General features: G+C 38.8%; 2 protein-coding genes and 1 pseudogene across 2 annotated transcripts; 2 read left to right on the forward strand and 1 right to left on the reverse strand.

Annotated features, from left to right (window-relative positions):
• The first annotated feature begins 2517 nt into the window (after positions 1 to 2517).
• LOC141832413 (pentatricopeptide repeat-containing protein At5g48910) lies at positions 2518 to 4683 on the forward strand. Its single transcript, XM_074719918.1, has one exon. The coding sequence runs from the start codon at positions 2518 to 2520 to the stop codon at positions 4417 to 4419; it is 1902 nt and encodes a 633-aa protein (XP_074576019.1). The 3' UTR covers positions 4420 to 4683.
• Positions 4684 to 6404: 1721 nt separating this feature from the next.
• On the reverse strand, positions 6405 to 7017 carry LOC141832280 (uncharacterized; annotated as a pseudogene).
• A 3886-nt stretch (positions 7018 to 10903) lies between these two features.
• On the forward strand, positions 10904 to 17822 carry LOC141832210 (VIN3-like protein 2). Its single transcript, XM_074719698.1, has 4 exons — positions 10904 to 11068; positions 11854 to 12532; positions 15941 to 16248; positions 16329 to 17822. The coding sequence occupies exons 1-4, from the start codon at positions 11050 to 11052 to the stop codon at positions 17549 to 17551; spliced, it is 2229 nt and encodes a 742-aa protein (XP_074575799.1). The 5' UTR covers positions 10904 to 11049; the 3' UTR covers positions 17552 to 17822.
• The last annotated feature ends 324 nt before the right edge of the window (positions 17823 to 18146 follow it).

An 18146-nucleotide genomic window follows, 5' to 3' on the forward strand; every position in this document is an offset into this window, starting at 1 on the left:
GAGAAGGGAAGGAGGCGGCCGCGGCGACTTTATTTGCAATTCCGTAAATAGTAATTTTCTTGCAAATCTAAATTCATTTTTTAAGGGAAAAAATATATAAAATGGTATTTTTAAAATCATTTTCTTTATAATTTATTATTAAAAATTGATTGCTCCTCTTATTTTTCTTCTTCTTCTTTTTGTGCGAAAATCCAAAGGATGTTTTTTAAATTAAAATGTACTTTTAAAAAAATAAAAAATCAAAATAACACCGTATATATTTTTTTATTTTAATATTTTTTAACAGTTATAAATAACTACTGCAATATAAAGTAAAATAGGTAAAAATCAAAAAAACATCCCTATTTTTCCAAATCGTCCAATTACATTTTCATGTAAAATAACATAACTATCATTTAATATTGTTTGCATTATTTTCTCGCTTATATTTTCGTTTAAATTCTGAGTTCATCAGACATGTTATATCTGTGATTATATTATATCAGCAATGATATCATAGCTGCTACAACTATAATAATTATAATTTATAATTATTATAATTACGATCTTATAATTACTACAACTATAATAATTATAGTAATTATAAAATTATAATTATTATAATACTCATGCAATAGTTGTTAAAATTCCCTTCATCTCATGCAATTTGAAATGATATATACTCATTTCCATCAGTTGTGGACGACTAACTGAATATACTTAATCGCCTATGATAAATCCTAATTAGTCTCATTGAGAAAGCGCTTAGTATATATTTGGTAATGGGAATGATAATAAATTTTCATTGAGGGATTAATGGCAATAGGAATGATTACTGGATTGATGGTGCTTGGTATAGATACTAAAAAGAGTATAATTACCATTGATGCTACTTGGTATGAATAAGAAAAGAATGAGAATCAGAAAAAATTTACAATTTTATCCTTACTAATTAAATACATAAAAAATTTATTGAATAATTTTTTTTAGGGTTCTTGCACGAGCATGAAGCATGGAGCATGGAGCATCTCTGACCGTCCGTGTAGTGATCCGACAGCATAGATTGCTCCTCCATTGCGTTATTCGGCTCACATTCTCTCTCCAATGGAGCTGCCAGAAGGGGCTCGGAGTGGTACTGTATAAAAAAACACATGGTGTTCCAATGGGGAATGACAGAGTGGATCGACGATTGCTAGGCGTTTCGATGTTAGAGATTTAGTTAAAAATCGTAGTTTTTTGCTCTGATCTCTCTGATTCCTCAATGAAGAGCGGAAGTTTGCGTGTTTGGATTCAATCTTCGTGTTCTCTGAGTTTGATTCGAGGAGCTTGAGTTCTGAACTACGAAATGATGTATCTTGTCGATTTTATAATGAAAGATACCATTTTGTTTGCTGGAAACCAAGTCTTTTAGTTTTTGAGGTTTGGAGCTGCTAAAGCTGCATTTTTCCCTCCCTTGTTTCTTTCATTTTCTTAGCTTTTGAGTTGATTTTTCCCCTTGCTATAAGAAAGTGATCTTGATGTCGAATATGGGAGTTCGGTCTATGATCGGGAGCAGTGGGAATGGCTTTGGTGGACAGGATTTCGAGGACTCGATGGGATTGTCGTTGAGGGAACGGAGAAGGCAAGAGGAGAGGGATAAAGAAAGGGAGCTTAGTGTTGTTCGGAGTGGATCCGCGCCGCCCACCGTCGAAGGTTGTCTCACGGCCGTGGGAGAGATCTTTAGGCGCGAGAGTGCACTGAGCATGCCAGATTTTTCCACCGTAAAGAATGGGTATGAGATTTCACCGGAGGAGGAACTCCTTTCCAATCCGGCGTACATCTCCTACTATTACTCGAATATGAATCTGAACCCCCGTCTGCCGCCGCCAGTTCTCTCGAAGGAGGACTGGCGATCCACACAGAGGCTACATGCGGGAGATTCTTTGATGAGAGGGATGAACGATGGGATAACCAATGGAAGGGATGGAAGAGGATGGAAGTGATGAGCCCTAGTGTGTGAGGAGGAGGAGCGACGCGAGGTGAGGAGGGGGAGAAGCGGGCTTCGCCTGGAGAAGGAGGCGGCGGGGAGAAGCGCGGCGCCGCTGGAGGAGGAGGGGAGGCGCGAGGGGAGGTAGAGACGACGCGATGCGGCGAGGGCGTTGTGGTCTGCGAAAAAAAACGAAGAGGGGGAATGGATTTAGTGATAATGGAGGGTGAGTAAGTTATAAAAAATAAGGGAATTAAAATTATACTTTAATTCATTCTCATATATCAAATGGAATGAGACTAATTTTATTTCGATTTTAACCTCTTAAATCTGTCTATCAAGCAGCTTTTGATTATCTTTGAAGTGATCGGTTCGATCTCATTGGCTACCAAAATAATATACATTTTTTGATTGTATTTTTTATTTAGAAAAAAATTCTTATAAATACGAATCACGGCATCATTGGCCGCAAGAGAACACTTTCCTATATTTTGATTTTTTTTTTTTGTTATTACAAAAAGTGAATTCTTTTTTGATTCACCGACCATCGTCACTTGCGCGGATTCGTCGCCATGCGGACCCATTCCGGCCACTCCCCTCCCCTCCTCTCCTTCCCTTCTCCTCCCATCTCTCCTTCTCCCTCCTCCCTCATCTCCCTCCTCAAGCTCTCCGACTCCCTCCATGGCGTCCGTCAACTCCACGCCCTCGCCATCAAGACAGGCCTCTTCCGCGATCCCCTCGTCGCTGCCGAGGTCCTCCGGTCCTCCGTCCTCTCCCAGCGCCGCGACCTCCGCTACGGTAGCTCGGTGTTCGACCAAATGCCCGAGCCCAATTGCTTCTCTTGGAACACCCTCATTCGAGCTTACGCTGAGAGCGAAGAGGCACCCTCCCACGCCCTCGCCCTCTTCTCGCAGATGCTCCTCTCCAGCACCACACAGCCCAACCAGTATACCTTCCCGTCGGTGTTGAAGGCTTGCGCTTGCATTCAGGCAACTGAAGCAGGAACGCAGATCCATGGCCAAGTTGTCAAGCTTGGTTGGAGCGATGAAGCTTTTATTCTCACCAATTTGGTAAGGATGTACGCGTCTTGTGGGTTCATGCAAGATGCCTGCAAGTTAGTTGACAGTTCCTTGTTGCCCGACGCCGAAGCCAGTGTCGTCTTGCATAACACTCTGATCGATGGATATTTCAGGCTTGGCATGGTTGAAAAAGCACGGCAATTGTTCGACAGAATGCCAAACAAAAGTGTCATTTCTTGGAACGGAATGATATCCAAGTATGCACAAATTGGTATGTTTAAAGAAGCCATCTCTCTTTTCAGGAAGATGCAAATGGAAGGCGTGGAGCATAATTTTGTCACTCTTGTTAGTGTTCTCCCGGCGATTTCGCATATGTGTGCCCTTGAATTGGGTGAATGGGTTCATGCATATGCCGAGAAGAACGACATAGAAATAGATGATGTGCTCGGGTCTGCCATCGTCGACATGTACTCCAAGTGCGGAAACATTAACAAAGCAATTCAGGTATTTGAACAGCTACCGAAGCGCAATCCTATTACATGGAGTGCTATGATTTCAGGGCTAGCAATGCATGGTAGGGCAGCTGAGGCACAAGATTGTTTTCAGAGGATGGAAAAAGCTGGAGTAATACCGACTGACAGTGCTTTTGTTGGAATTTTGAATGCTTGTAGTCATGCAGGCCTGGTGGAAGAAGGCAAGTCATACTTCAGAAGAATGGTGAATGTGTATGGTCTAAGACCCAGACTCGAGCACTATGGTTGTATGGTTGATTTGCTCGGTCGTGCGGGACTTCTGGAAGAGGCTGAGGAGCTTGTGCTGAGCATGTCTGTGAATCCAGATGATGTTATTTATAAGGCACTGCTTGCAGCTTGCAAAATGCATGGCAATGTTGAGATCGGAATGCGATTTGCCAAGCACCTTATGGAGCATTTCTCCTCGGATGGGGATTCAATGGTTCTTTTATCGAACTTCTACGCTTCGTTAGGGGACTGGGGTACTGTTGCCCAGGTGAGGCTGATGATGAAGGAACTGGACATAAAGAAAGATCCAGGTTGCAGTTGGATTACAGTAAATGGGAGAATTCATGAGTTTGTTGTAGAAGACTATACCCATCCACAGAGCCGAGAGATCCATTTGATGCTAGCCGAGATGGCTGATAAACTACATGAGGCCGGATACGTACCAGATACAACACAAGTCACGCTAAATATTGAGAAGGGCGAGAAGGAGAGCACACTTCTCTACCACAGTGAGAAGATAGCAATTGCTTTTGGCTTGATCAGCACCAACCCCGGCACCACACTGCATGTGGTGAAGAACTTGCGCATTTGTGGGGATTGCCATTCCTCGATAAAGCTTATCGCAAAGGTATATGGACGGAGAATAATTGTGAGGGATCGTAGTCGATTCCACCATTTTGAGGAAGGACTTTGCACTTGCAATGACTACTGGTGAGATGTGTAGCTCAATTTTCACAGAGATAGCATGGTCACCACCCTTGTTTCGAGATCAGAAGCTGTTCTATCCTTTATGGGAGGCAATGCTGTTCCCAACAATCTGTTGTTTAAGCAACAAGTCGATTCCTTCAGTGGTTAAGCACAAGCATATGCTTCATCACTGGCTTATTTGCTATGAGATTCAACCTTAACAAAGGTTCTGTTGTCTAGAAGGAAATGTTGCCTAAATTCAGTTGCAACATGCCCTTTCATCACCCATAACAGGTACTTACTAAGTATGCAACGCCTTCCTCAATGTATAATTATTTAATAGTTTAACTATGTTAAACTTATGAAAGATTTGAGCCTCTCGAAGAATAGAGGTTTTCCCCTACAAGGTGTTTTAGACTTGATTCATAAGCAAAGCTAATTTTGTGTCTTAAATGTGGCTTTTCATTTGTTATCAATACTACTAATCTAATAACACTCACTAGACAAGTAGATCTTATAAAGCCATACTCTTGCTATAAAATTGAGCATGTCATTGAGTTTATTCTTTAGTATTAAGCAAAGTAGAGAGAGTGTAAAGATTCATTTGCTTATTTGATTCAATTATATTCCAAGGAATTTATGTGGTCCTTTTTCTCTTGAATGAGTTGTTGATCACACACACACATCTATCCTTGGAAGAATCCAAGGCAAAACATCTATGATTAGAATTAATGTATAGATGAAAGGGTTGCCTACCTAATCCCCTCCCTTATCTAAACTAGTTTTTTATAATTGATTGTTGGCAACCTCTACAGACTGGACAAAGGAGAGAATTGCATGAACCAAAAGATCCAAAATGATAGAGAACCCTACAAATAATAAATAATGACCCCCCTCTTACCTTTTCAATTGTCTTTTCGTTATCCAATTGTGTCATTTGGTCTCTTCTTTCCTACAGCTGAGTTACCAACCATTTCAGTAAATCATCCTCTGTCCAGACATAAATAAAAATTAATGTGAATAAGAACCCTAAATCCTGTTGAGAATTGGTAATTTTTCTTTGCAGGTGTCTCTCAATTCAAAGTAGACTTCCCAAGTCAGTCAAGGTCAAGATGGAGAGAGATGAGGAAGATGCACAAGTTTGTGAATGGAATTCACTGCTAAAGATATACCTAGTCTTTTCTTATAGAGTGAAGACACCTTTGGGATGGAATATGATTTTATCTAAGTTCAACAACTAGATAAGATCAAAAAGATCTTTCCTTTCCACACGATTCCTCTTGTCCAGACGCAGTAACCAGGCCTGCTACTCTTTCCAGGAGCTGTCATTTTATCTTTGCTACAGACCAAACCCCGGCGACTCCGGCAGCAGTACCTTTGTCGCCTTCTGCCACATGTCTGTGCGCACTGGAGAAATGAAAGAAAACGATAAACAGACAAAAGTTACAGTGCTGATTGTGCTTCTTGCAGAATCCTCTCCTTTTATGTGTTGGAAGAGGGAAGACCTTGCTTGGATTGGAAGCCAAAGCACGAGCATTACCTTAACAGCTCTAAAGTCTTCCATTGGATCTCAATTTGCACCGAGAATCACATCGGTAACTCTCAGACGGAATTAAGCTGAAACATTGCAATGGAATTCAGACAAAAAGCAGTGGATGGAGGGCATGATGGTATTCTGACAGGTTGGTGTGTATGTTCCTTGGAAGCCATGGACGAGCAACACGCTGCTCTCACTGCAGAAATGGACAGATGGAGTTTGGCTCTGAGCTGCAGGAATGATCCATCAGCACGAGCAAAACTCAAGTTTTTGGACAGAGTTTGCAGAATTCTAGTTTGAGAACGTGATTCTGAAAGCGTTCGGCGAGCCAAAGTTGAAAATTCTGAGAACTTTGCATGGACAGATTCTAAGTTTTCAGAGTCGAAGTAGCTTTGACCCCTGGAACAAATTGCTCCAACAGCACAAAGTTCTAAATTTGAAGAGAATTTAACGAGATTAGAAGAATTCCTGGTAAATATTACAAGAAAAGAGGAGTCATTTACACAATGAAGGATGATGGGGAGGATACTTTCCTCGACCTTATACAAAGTCGCGAGTTCAATAGGAACAAAAATTCAATTTTTACCACACAAGAAATCTAAGAGAAAACAGGGAGGATAATACAGAGATAGCGAGAGAGAGAACGAGAGAGGAGCAAGCAGCACCGGCTCAGATTACGCGAATCCTCTTCTTCGGAGGGATAGGGATGAAGATCGAGGTCAAGTCCCGAGGCACGACGAAGAATTCCTTGCAATTCGGCTTCGCGGACGCCGATCTCCTCGCCGGATTCGGTTTCCTAGGTGCCGGCGGGCACACGGAGGGCGGCTTGAGGACGTGCTGCTCCGACTTGGGAGTGACGCACCCTCCCTCCTCCTCCTCCGCCGCCGCCCTCACCCACCGCCGCGGCGATCTTCTCCCCGCCCAGCGCGGTCTTTATGGGAAGTAGGAGGGGCAATTCCCCCACGGCGACGACCTCAGACGCCATAGTGGCAGGCGGCGATCCGGAATTCACGGCGGGCGAAAGCAGATCAACAGCTCGCGGTGGCGGTGGCGGTGGCGGAGCGAGATCCGGAGCGGGAGCGAAGGCAGCAGCAAGGCGTTAAATAGGAACAGGATAAATCCGGCATTTGGGAAAAATGTGAAAAAGCCCCATTAAAAATGTATAATTGCGGCATTGAATTCCAAGTGCCAACTTTGTCGCCAGTCGCCCCTCTCCGCACGCCGTCGCATCGCCTTCTCAGTTCTCCCAACAAATATTTACTGCAGCGAGCGAAGGCCATGATTGGGAGACCCGCTTTCGCACCCGCCCTCCAAGTTACGGCTAAGAGCATCCGCAATGCGCGTTAATCGCGCGTTAATAGAGTGATGTGGAAGAAAGAGGAAAGGACGTGGAAGAGTGAGAGAGGAGAGAGATATTTAACACGTTCAGAACATTGAACGTGTTAATCGGGACAGTGGGTGGGTCCCACGTAGTGGTTGAATTTTTACACGGGGGTCGATCAGTTGATCGACCACATGTGGTGGTGGTCGATCAGGTGGTCGACCACCAAAGTGACGTGGGCGTTATAACGCCACGTCCATTGCAATTGCTCTTATTGCGATTCAGCCCAAACTCTCGACCGCCCACGTGGCATCCGCACGTGGGGCGGCCTGAGCTAAGCTTCCTGCACAAGATTAATCCAAGAAGGCCTTAATTAAAAATGATAAATTTCAATTAGTCTCATTGACTATCTCTGAAGTGATCAGTTTGATTCCACGGAAATTTTCTATCGGTCACCAGGGTAAATCAAAAAGTGCACACAGCGGCCAGCCAAGATACCCAGCATTCTTTGATTGCGCTCTCCATTTGGAAAAAAAATTCCTATAAATACGTCGTAACTAAGGATCGAATCGCAGGTGCAGGTGCTTAAGTGACAATCTTGATGTCCTATCAAGAAGGCCTTAATTAATTAGTTAGTTAAGGTGATTAAGGTGGGTGGGATTCATGTGGAGGCCACGTGATGGTGATTAAGCCTTATTTAATTAAGTGATTTTAGAAGTAGTTAGGTATTTACCAGTTTTCCGAATCTAAAGCACTTGCTTGAGTCATTTTACAACCATGATTATTTTTTTATTAGAGATAATTAATTCACTTCACAATCAATATTTCATAATTATTTTTCTACAAAAAAATTAATTCACAGTACACCAATTTATAAATATTTAATTAATTATGAAAATATTTTATCATTAATTGCATTATAATTTCGAAAGCTTTTTAATTAGTGCCCATCTTTTTCTTTTCTTTTTCTTCTGAAAAAAAAAGAAAATAATTATTAAAATAGAAGGAGATGAATTAATTGTAATTAAACGTTTTAAGTATGTAAAATTATTTTGTGCAGAGGATAAAGAAGTTGATAGGAATGTTTTTTTTATATGATAAAAATAGGAGAGTTGAAATCGATAAAGGTATTAGATATTCTTTGTATTTATAATATTTCTTTGAAACTTGAGAATTCTAGTTAGGTAGATGCTGATGCCATCTTATTTTATTTTAAAAAATTATTTAATAATAATAAAATAGATTAAATTCTATTTAAATATAAATCAGTATATAGTACAGAAATGCAATGCCTCGATCGCCAGCGACCACACCTCTGCAGCACAAAAGACATGCATGTCCGGAAGCACGAGAGAGTTAGGCAGGACAGCTTTACCAGTTCTTCCTCCATGCAGCAAACTGATCATCTGATCTACCTACCTACTTTAATTTCCATGTGGAAACGAAATTAAAGCTCTGCTGCTAATTAATTAATTAATATATATATATAGATCTATTATCTTTAATTTCATTTCTGGAATTATATTAATTGATGAATCATTAATATTCTATCCGCATGCATGTCCATTAGCTAGCTAGTAAACGTAATTAATAAAGAAAGGACTACTTCGCCACTAAATGTCTTCTTCTTCTTCTTCTTTTTCCATTTTAAAAGAGAAGTCGCCGGAGTATTGTGGAGTTGATTACAGTTCCCGACGATATAATTAATATCACGTGAAAGAATAATCACCACTCCTAAGCAACTTCCTTTAGTTAATTACCATATCCTTAATCATTATTAATTAATGTGGTCGATCGCATTATCAGTAATCAACTTTTTTTAATTTATAATAAATATGGATCATTTCTAGGTCATAACTTCAACTTGATCATAATTAATTAACAAGTCAACGACTTAAATTCATCGTATGCTTGGTTTGGAGAATTAATTAATTAATGGAAATATATGTAGATCTAGATAATGAATATGATAAATTTATTTTTTTAGAGGATAAAATTAGATTTAAAAAATAATAATAAAAAAATAAGTGCCACTTAGTTTTGTTCGTGTAATAGAATAAAAATATAAAAATAAAAGTTTTTTTTTTAAATTGGCTTAACTGCTTCGACCAACTCAACTAGTTCATTTGTCCTATTTAGTTACTGACTTAACTATCTTGATTAACACTTAATTAAGCATAAAAGTTTATGATTGTTGATGAGCCCATGTGGTTGGATTATATAATTAATGATTTGATGATTTATTAATATGACTTATAGGTTTATACTTAATTAATATATATTGTTTTTGATATCAAATAGATAATCTTCTCTTTATCTACTATATAAATTTATAGTACAACTTATGCATATTTAGTAATCGACTTTTAGAATATTCATTCCTATCTCTAATAGGATTGAAATCTTTATCCTCTTAGTTATTTCTCTCAATGATTTACCACTGAATTATACTTGTCGGTGAACTTAGGAAACATGGTAGATGACTTGAATCTAGGAAAAGCTTGGTGAATCTAAGGCTAAGAGGTTAGATGAGTTTAGGTGAACTTGAAGGTATGTGGCCTAGATTAAGAGATACTCGTAATATCCAAAAGTTGGCGGACTCAAAGGCACATTAAGAAAGTGTTTCGATGACTTAAGGAAAGATGGCCTTGATTTAGGACCTTTAATCTTATTATTTCTCTAGATAAACAAAGACTAAAAGAAGAAAAGATTAAAAGAGAGATTATCACAATCGAATATAAGGTAAGAACATTCACACCTAATATATTTTTTTTTAATAATTCAAGTATTTAATTTTTACAATCTGATTAATTCTTAATGTGATTGATCTGACCCCACGACTATCATGCTGCATGAAAATAGAATTCAAAAGTTTAGATAGAGTGATATTTTAAAGAATCAAATAGATACTTTGAAGTTAATTAGCTGTAAAAAAATTAATCATAAACTTAAAATTCTTTAAAAGGAATTATCTTAGAGTCTAGAAAAATCATAAACCGGACATATTTTGGAAAAATCTAATATTTATCACGTGTCCGAATTCTGGCATCAGCATGCGTGCAAGCAACATGCTTAGCTGTGACACTTGCCGACCATTTATTAACTGAATTTTAATTTTATTTATTTTATTTTTTTATTTTAACCATTCAAGGGGATAAATAATTCCTCCAACTACGTGCTCTCGACGGACTATATCTACTCCCAAGTCAACTGCCAAATGATTAGAGATAATAATAAATATTAAATATATTTTTTAAATCATAAATAATATTTATATATATATATATATATATATCATTTTTAATAATAATATAGAGAATACTAAATTCCAAGCGCGCAACTAATTGCGAAATTTTCAACTCCCTCAGTAAATCCACCTGCCGCCTACCCGCTCTCTGATTGAACGGATCCTGCGCCGGTAGAAGGGTAGGTGGGTTTGTCTGGTTTTTGCGGCCTTTAATCGATGGAGGGCAAAATGAGGAAGAGACAAAGAAAAGGGATCAATTTGCCGCAAATCCAAACCCTTGCGCGCGACCTGCTCCATTTCGATCGATCGATCGATCTGTCGCCTCGTGGCGTAGTGCGAATCTGAAGGCGAGGAGGAAGAAGCAAATTCGATCCTCTCTCGAGTGGGGGTATGTATGTTAACCGTAAAGTGTGGGGGGAAAAAAATCCGCGAATTTTAATGAAACTGCTGCTATTCTTCGTTTTGGATGGACGTATGGCGTCGGAGGAGGGGGATCGGAAAGGGTCAGTTTGAGGAGGCAATGTGAAGGGAAGAGGAGCTGAAGCCGTCAGTCATGGATCCGCGTTTTCCTGGTAGATTTATTGCCTCTTTCTCGAGCTTTTTTTTTCCTCATTCTTTTCCTGTCTTCTGTTTTGGCAATTGTCGCGTCGGGAGCGCCTGATCTGTTCGTTGCTGTGGATTTAGAACGGATCGCGTTCATGCTTCTGCGCAATTTAGAGGTTTCAGAGATATTTTCCTTTTTGTGTGGGTTTTCTGGTTCCTTGTTTGATAAAGTTGGAAAAATCGAAGGGCTTAGTTGCTTTCTTCGTGTTTGGCATGATAAAGATTGGACTTTGATAGGATTTTTGGCGTCCTCTTTAAGTTTTCGTATATTGGTTTTTTTCGAGATCGTTTGCTTCGTTGCATTGTGGGGCTCGTCCAGATATCTCAGTTTGGATAGCTGCAAATTATCTCCAAAGAAACAATCTTTCAAAAATCTCCATAATTCGTCTGATAAAAGAAAAAGAATCCCGTTCTCAGCCTGTTTTCACCATTCTTTCATCATCTACAAAACATTGTAGTATTTCTATTTTCTTCGTCCCTATGGAAACCTGCAATTAGCGGATGTCATCTTCTTTAGCCATTATAATCCCCTAGAAAAATTAAGGTTTACTGTAACAAAATTTCAATTATCACGTTTAGAAGCATTTACTATAAGAAATGTATAATGTGATTTAGTTAATGAATCTTTTCTCTGATTTATAGTTTCTTTATTATCTTAAATTTTCTTCTTTTTACCTGATCGGATGATGTTGACCTCATTTCTGATTTATTTAACCAAAATATGCTAAACTTGCTTACCATTTTCACTCTTCAGGATTTGTGCTCGACCCATCTAAATGTAGCAAGTTGAGCATTGAGGAGAAGAGAGAGCTTGTCCGTGAATTGACAAAATGGCCAGAGAGTGCTCTTGAGAAGTTACAGACATGGACCCGCCATGACCTTTCAGACATTCTGTGTGCAGAGATAGGAAAGGAGAGAAAGTATACTGGCTTAACTAAACAAAAAATGATAAAGTGCCTTCTTCGAGTAGTTTCTGAAAAGAAATCTGGAGAGAATGCAAACAGAAGGGATTCATCACAGATACCATCTACACCTAGTCCTCAAACCACAGCTAAGAGACAAAGGAAGAGCGAAAATCCAACACGGTTACCAATTGTCACAAATAACCTCCAGATAATCGATGTAGAAGAAGCTCTGGAGAATCTAAGAAATTGCCAGAATTCTGCCTGCAGAGCTACTCTTAACATGGAAGACTCATTCTGCAAGCGTTGCTCATGTTGTATATGTTACAAATATGATGACAACAAGGACCCTAGTCTTTGGCTGGTTTGTGGTGCTGAGACTCTTTCTCAGGGTGAATCTTGTGGCATGTCTTGTCATCTTGAATGTGCCCTTAAGCATGAAAGTACTGGTATGATGAATAGTGATACGTGCACAAAGTTGGATGGGAGTTATTACTGTGTTCACTGCAGAAAATCTAATGACTTGCTTGGGTAATTTCTTAATCACGCCTTTTATTCGTTTAGAATAATTTTCTTAATTCTTACCAACACCTCTTTTGTTTCATCTTTGCCAACACCTCTTTTGTTTCTATCAAACATTCTGAGTTACATCCGTGCTTAAACAAATGTGACAGTATTATTAGGTGGTATCGCGTTAGGAGTCACAACTGCATAGTTTTCTCATAAGTATGTTTAGTAAGAAATGCAGAGAGTAAATCCATCCCAATATCTTGTGTGCAAATCCATATTCAGAGTGTGCTTTCTTTTGTTGCATAGCAGATTTTTAATTCTAGTTCATATGGTTTTCTTCTGTGTGCATATGATGAATGATGAATCTAACCTACTGATAATCCCTCTACATTGCAACACATACTAACTTTCATATTCTTCATGAATGTTTTGTCTCCTTATCAAGTTAATTATGAAATCAATACAACTCCTTGCAATGCAATCCAATTGCATATTCTTCTGTCCAGGTTTGTTGAATAAGTTAAGAGTGTATACCTTTTATCAATATCCTTGCTTCTAAGGAGGCTGAACGACATTTATCTAGTGGACCTTTGTATTATGATTTATAAAACATATATACAGTGGTTATCTAGTGGATTTCAATGAATATTATCATGGCTCATTTATGGCTCCATCAGTGGATAAACTAGATTTTAAGAACAGCATAAATAATGTGGAAGTAGTGCATACACATAAACTAGTTTTTGAGAACATGAATATTGTGCAACTAGTAGAAAGAGTTTAGCGATAAGTTAGGATCTTGGTTGGACTATTAGATATAATTAAGTTAGGTCAGGATGATAACTACACCATTCACCTGAATTGTCCTAACTATTTTAAATTGACTACATGAAATCTTATCCTTTATTGCGCTTTATACAAGATTATATCACTAACAATATTCAGATTAACAGAACCATTTTTACTACATTGACTTATACTTTTGTTGGTCTCCTTCTATTCCTTATATTTGTGACACCTAAGGTTCATTTACACCCAAGGATGGAAACACTTTCCATGGATTGGCACAAGAGTTTAGGCATGTAAACATTATTTTCTTTGTTTACCTGGGCAAAAGCTTCTGCAGAACTTGACTAGAAAGAATTTTGGTTCAAATTGCTTCCATCCAAAATCAGGAATCTGGTGGAAGAGGTTGGCTTCCACAGAGAAGAAACAAATTATCTATTTTGCTCCGACTAAGGCTAGTTGATGACACTAGTAGGCTCCTATTGTCGTCCTAATATTTTGATTTGTCGCCAGCACTCTGATATGCTGCATCATTCTATTTATCGACACTGTTGAGATGATTATGTTGTCATCCTTATCTTTAACCTTGAGGATCTTCGTAAGGAGGGTGGGGAGGTGGGCTGATCAGTCAAGGGTTGTCGTAGGTGAGTTGGGAGTTGCTGTAGGGGCAGGGCTGGATGAAGTTGTTGCAGCTAACCATTAGCTTAATGCAACTCGCAACACCAAGTGATGCGACCAATAGACCAGGGATGCAGCTCTGAACACCAAGCGTCATGACCAGGGATGACCACAGCAAAGCATTGTCAGATTTCCATGGCGAGAGCCTAAAATATATTTGAGCAAGAAGATAAGAACAAGGGGTAATAAGGTAATTTTGGTTTTTCATTTCTTTCCCTTCTTTTTATTAGGTAAATAGTTTTTTTTTCCTTCCTCCTTTTCCCCTGCATTTCCCTTCCCTCCTTATAGATTCAACTCTTCTGCCTCTCTCCCTGTTACATTCCAACCTCCCCGAATATATGTTATATGTCTCCAAGAGGCCCAAATGTAATGAGAAAAGTGGCTCTTTGTTTACCTAAATCAAAAGGATTTTTCAGGGAGGTCAAAATGTAAAAGAGGATTTCTGGTTATCTCATTCAAAGAGATATTCATGGAGATCAAAATGTTACGAGGAAAGAGGTTTTTTTGTTTATCTAATTCAAACAGTTATTCAAACGCAAAATGTAATTAGGTTTGTTTATCTAATTCAAAGGGAGCCATTAGGATTTTGATTCCAATCCATATGTACCTAGTGGTAATCTATCAAAGTAAAGAGCATACCTCCAATGACTTAGAATGGTTATTTGAGGTAAGTGACAAATATTGTTGTCATTTGGCAACAACTGGAAGAAAGTAACAAAGATTTTGATTTTGGAATGTAAAAGTTATCATGGATTTATTTCATCAGAAGACTTTATATGAAGTAGATAATAGATTCTGATGACAATTGGCAGGAGTAGATGGAAGATTTGGTAAATGACTATAATGCAGAGTTAGCATCCAGATAGCAACTGGAGATTTATGACTTTTGTGTCTCAAAAACTTAACAGAATGGAAATATTGTGTGATAGATATGACATGAAGGAACAAAATGTTGGACTTGTTGGTTTGCACCAAGAATATTCATTGCAAATATTTGAACCAATATAGTAATTGTTCCTAATTATATGGTGATTTTGTGCAACCCTTTCAACTAGTAAAACGATTGTTCCCCATTTGATACTTTTTAGATCAGAGAATCTTGTTTTGCTAGATTTTGGGTAGGTTATTTTAGATTTTTTGAAAAATGAAGTTGATTACATATGCATGCCTGTGATTATAATTTGGCTTTACATTGATGGGAGCTCTGCTATCATTTTTGTTGAAATGGTTATTTTTTATGTGCTGATAAAAAGTATTGTTTGAGTAAAGACAATTTTTAAGAATGAAAATAGGTAACATGTAAATAGACACGAGATGAACTCAAGAGTACCATAGGGATCGAAGGTATACAGCAGGCTGTTGAGGTTCTTGGAAAAGTTTCATGGTGAATGTATGCACAGTCTTCTCATGGTTGTAGATTTGAAGCATGCACATATTTAGACAAAAACTCATTGAGTGAACCATATCTGAATCTTCAAAATGATTGGTGGGAGAAGGCTTCTTATGCTTCTAGATAATTGGTTGAGTTGGCATTGACCTCAAGGTTGCTTGCCCTTAAATGAATCCTATTTATTTTATCCTTTGAATGATATAATAATTTGTAAAATTTAAGTTTGTCTACTCAACTTTAGAAAACTATGATGTTAACCAAATATACCATTATCATCTACTTTGCCCCTTACTGTATTTTTCTTGGACAAGCAACTTATATTTATAACAGCAGCCACATAAAAGTTGCTTATTTTGTTACTTGCAAGAACATTAGAGACACTTAAAGAAACTGGAGGAATGGACTGCAGATGCTTTTTGACAGTAGATTTAGAGTAAAAGCAGTAGTAACCTGTGACTTGATGGATAGTTTTGATAGAAAGGAACGGTGTCAGTTGCAAAACACATCAACAATAGTGTGCACATGTTGGAAGACAATATACTAGCTGTATAACCTCAATCTTTTCAATTGTGCAGGTGCTGGAAGAAGCAGCTTGTGATTGCAAAGTATGCTCGCCGTGTTGATGTACTGTGTTATAGGATTTCTCTTAGTCATAAACTTCTCAGCTCAACAGAGAAGTACCAGAGTTTCCATGAGATAGTTGACCAAGCGCAGAAGAAATTGGAGTCTGAGGTTGGGCCTATTGATGATTTAGAAAATATGGCACGCGGAATTGTCAACCGACTTTCTGTTGGTGCTGAGGTTCAAAAACTGTGTGCCAGTGCAGTAGACTTACTGGATTCCATGCGCTCTGATGCCCAGTCAGCTCATTCTCGACTTCACCGTAAGCTTCGAGTCTCTTGAACATTATGGTATGGTTTGTTTCTCCCACTAATTGTTTCCTTGCATCCTTGCTGTGTGCAGAAATCGTTCCGGTATCCTCTAGCTTCATTAGATTTGAACAGACATCACCCACATCCCTTACTGTTATTTTTGATATAGAGAATGACTCACCTCTAACTAAAGAACTAGTTGGTTTTAATTTGTGGCTCAGACTAGCAAACAGCCCAGAATACCCTGATGAACCATCATTTTCTGTGTGTAACCCAAAGAGGAGATTGCTAATCACAGAACTAGCTCCAAATATAGAATATATGTTTAAGGTAGAAGCTTTTAGCATTACAAATGACCTGGGGACATGGGAAATTGGAGTAAAAACTGAAGGCAACCCCGTCGACAACTCGGTGGATGTAGCGCTGGAGACAGATGTTTCAGGATCACATTGCCAAAGCCCTAAAGCAACAAGTAGTGCCTTGTCGAATCCCTCCGAGGGAGATGAATCTAATACTAATAGTACAACATGTGCTGACTTGAATAAGCTGCCAGAAATGGATTTTGATGATTTTGAGAAGCCTGATATTGTTGAGACAGAAAGATCATCAGACCATGCTGAAAAGGATCCTAACCAGCAGAAGACTGAATGCAAGGGCATTGTTTCTGGAGTAGAAGCCATTGAGCCAGAGACAGCACTTGGGCATTCTGAATCTGCTATAGATGAGGAACCAAACTCGACCATTTGCACAGACTCCACCAAATCCATGGAGAATAACCAGGCACCTGAGGTCCCAAAATCAGAGAATGAATCTAACAATCCTGTCGGCAACGCCATTGTGATCGTGCCATTTGGAAAATTAGATTCCACTCTTCCTGCTTCCCTCTGCAGGGCGGAGACCGGAACCGATGGCTCCGGGAGGTGCAGCAGCAAAGGGAAATCCAAGGTAGACATATTCGAGAATGGTTCAATGAAGCCAGACAAAGAACCAGGGAGTTCATCGAAGAAGAGACAATTTGACGTCGTAAATCTTTGCGATAGCCCACTGGAAGGGACCTTTGAGTCCTGTGTGAAGGTGATCAGATGGCTGGAATGCGAAGGGCATATCGAAACCAGCTTCAGAGTAAAGTTCTTGACTTGGTTCAGCTTGCGGGCAACCCCTCAGGAGAGGCGAGTTGTTAGTGTCTACGTTGATACTCTGATTGAAGATCCTCCAAGCCTTGCAGGGCAGTTGGTCGACACCTTTTCAGAAGCAATCTACAGCAAGAGACCGCCACCAATGCCGAATGGCTTCTGCATGAAGCTTTGGCATTGAGAGTTCATTCTCTATGGGATCTGCCATCCCAACAGTTTCACATGGTCGGTTTCATGATCATCTGTGAGAGTCCATTATCAATCCTATTTGATAGTGATTTAGATACAAATTGTTGCATTGATTCTTCAGCGAAATACTTATTCATGGATCAGCCAGTTGAGGTAGAGGTCAATCCACATTGTTGCTCATTGAAAGTTACACTTTTTATGTTTGTGCTAGATTCCCTTGACATTGCTGCTATGACATTATGTGACACTGATCTTTATTTCAAGAGGCTCAAGGATCAATATTTATTATCAAAAAAAATATCTGAATTATCAAAAAAAATATTTATTATCTTTCTAAGTATTTATGTTTATTACATATCTAATGACCAAGCAAAGAATCCACCGTAAAAACACAGTAATTGGGTGGGCAAAAATCAAATAAGCTTTTTATTCATAATAGTAAGGAGCGATTTTTTTATTTCAAACATGAAAATAACGGTCTAATTAAACTGTTCTATCATAGCTAATGATTTATTTTTTTTTCAAAAATATCAAAAGAATGTTTAAAAAAAAAAGAATAGAAAATAGTAGTTTTATCTAAAATTATG

The sequence above is a fragment of the Curcuma longa genome, chromosome 7 (genome assembly GCF_044706935.1).
Source record: "Curcuma longa cultivar G26 ecotype Majalengka, Jawa Barat chromosome 7, ITB_CL_G26_1.1, whole genome shotgun sequence".
NCBI lineage: Eukaryota > Viridiplantae > Streptophyta > Magnoliopsida > Zingiberales > Zingiberaceae > Curcuma > Curcuma longa.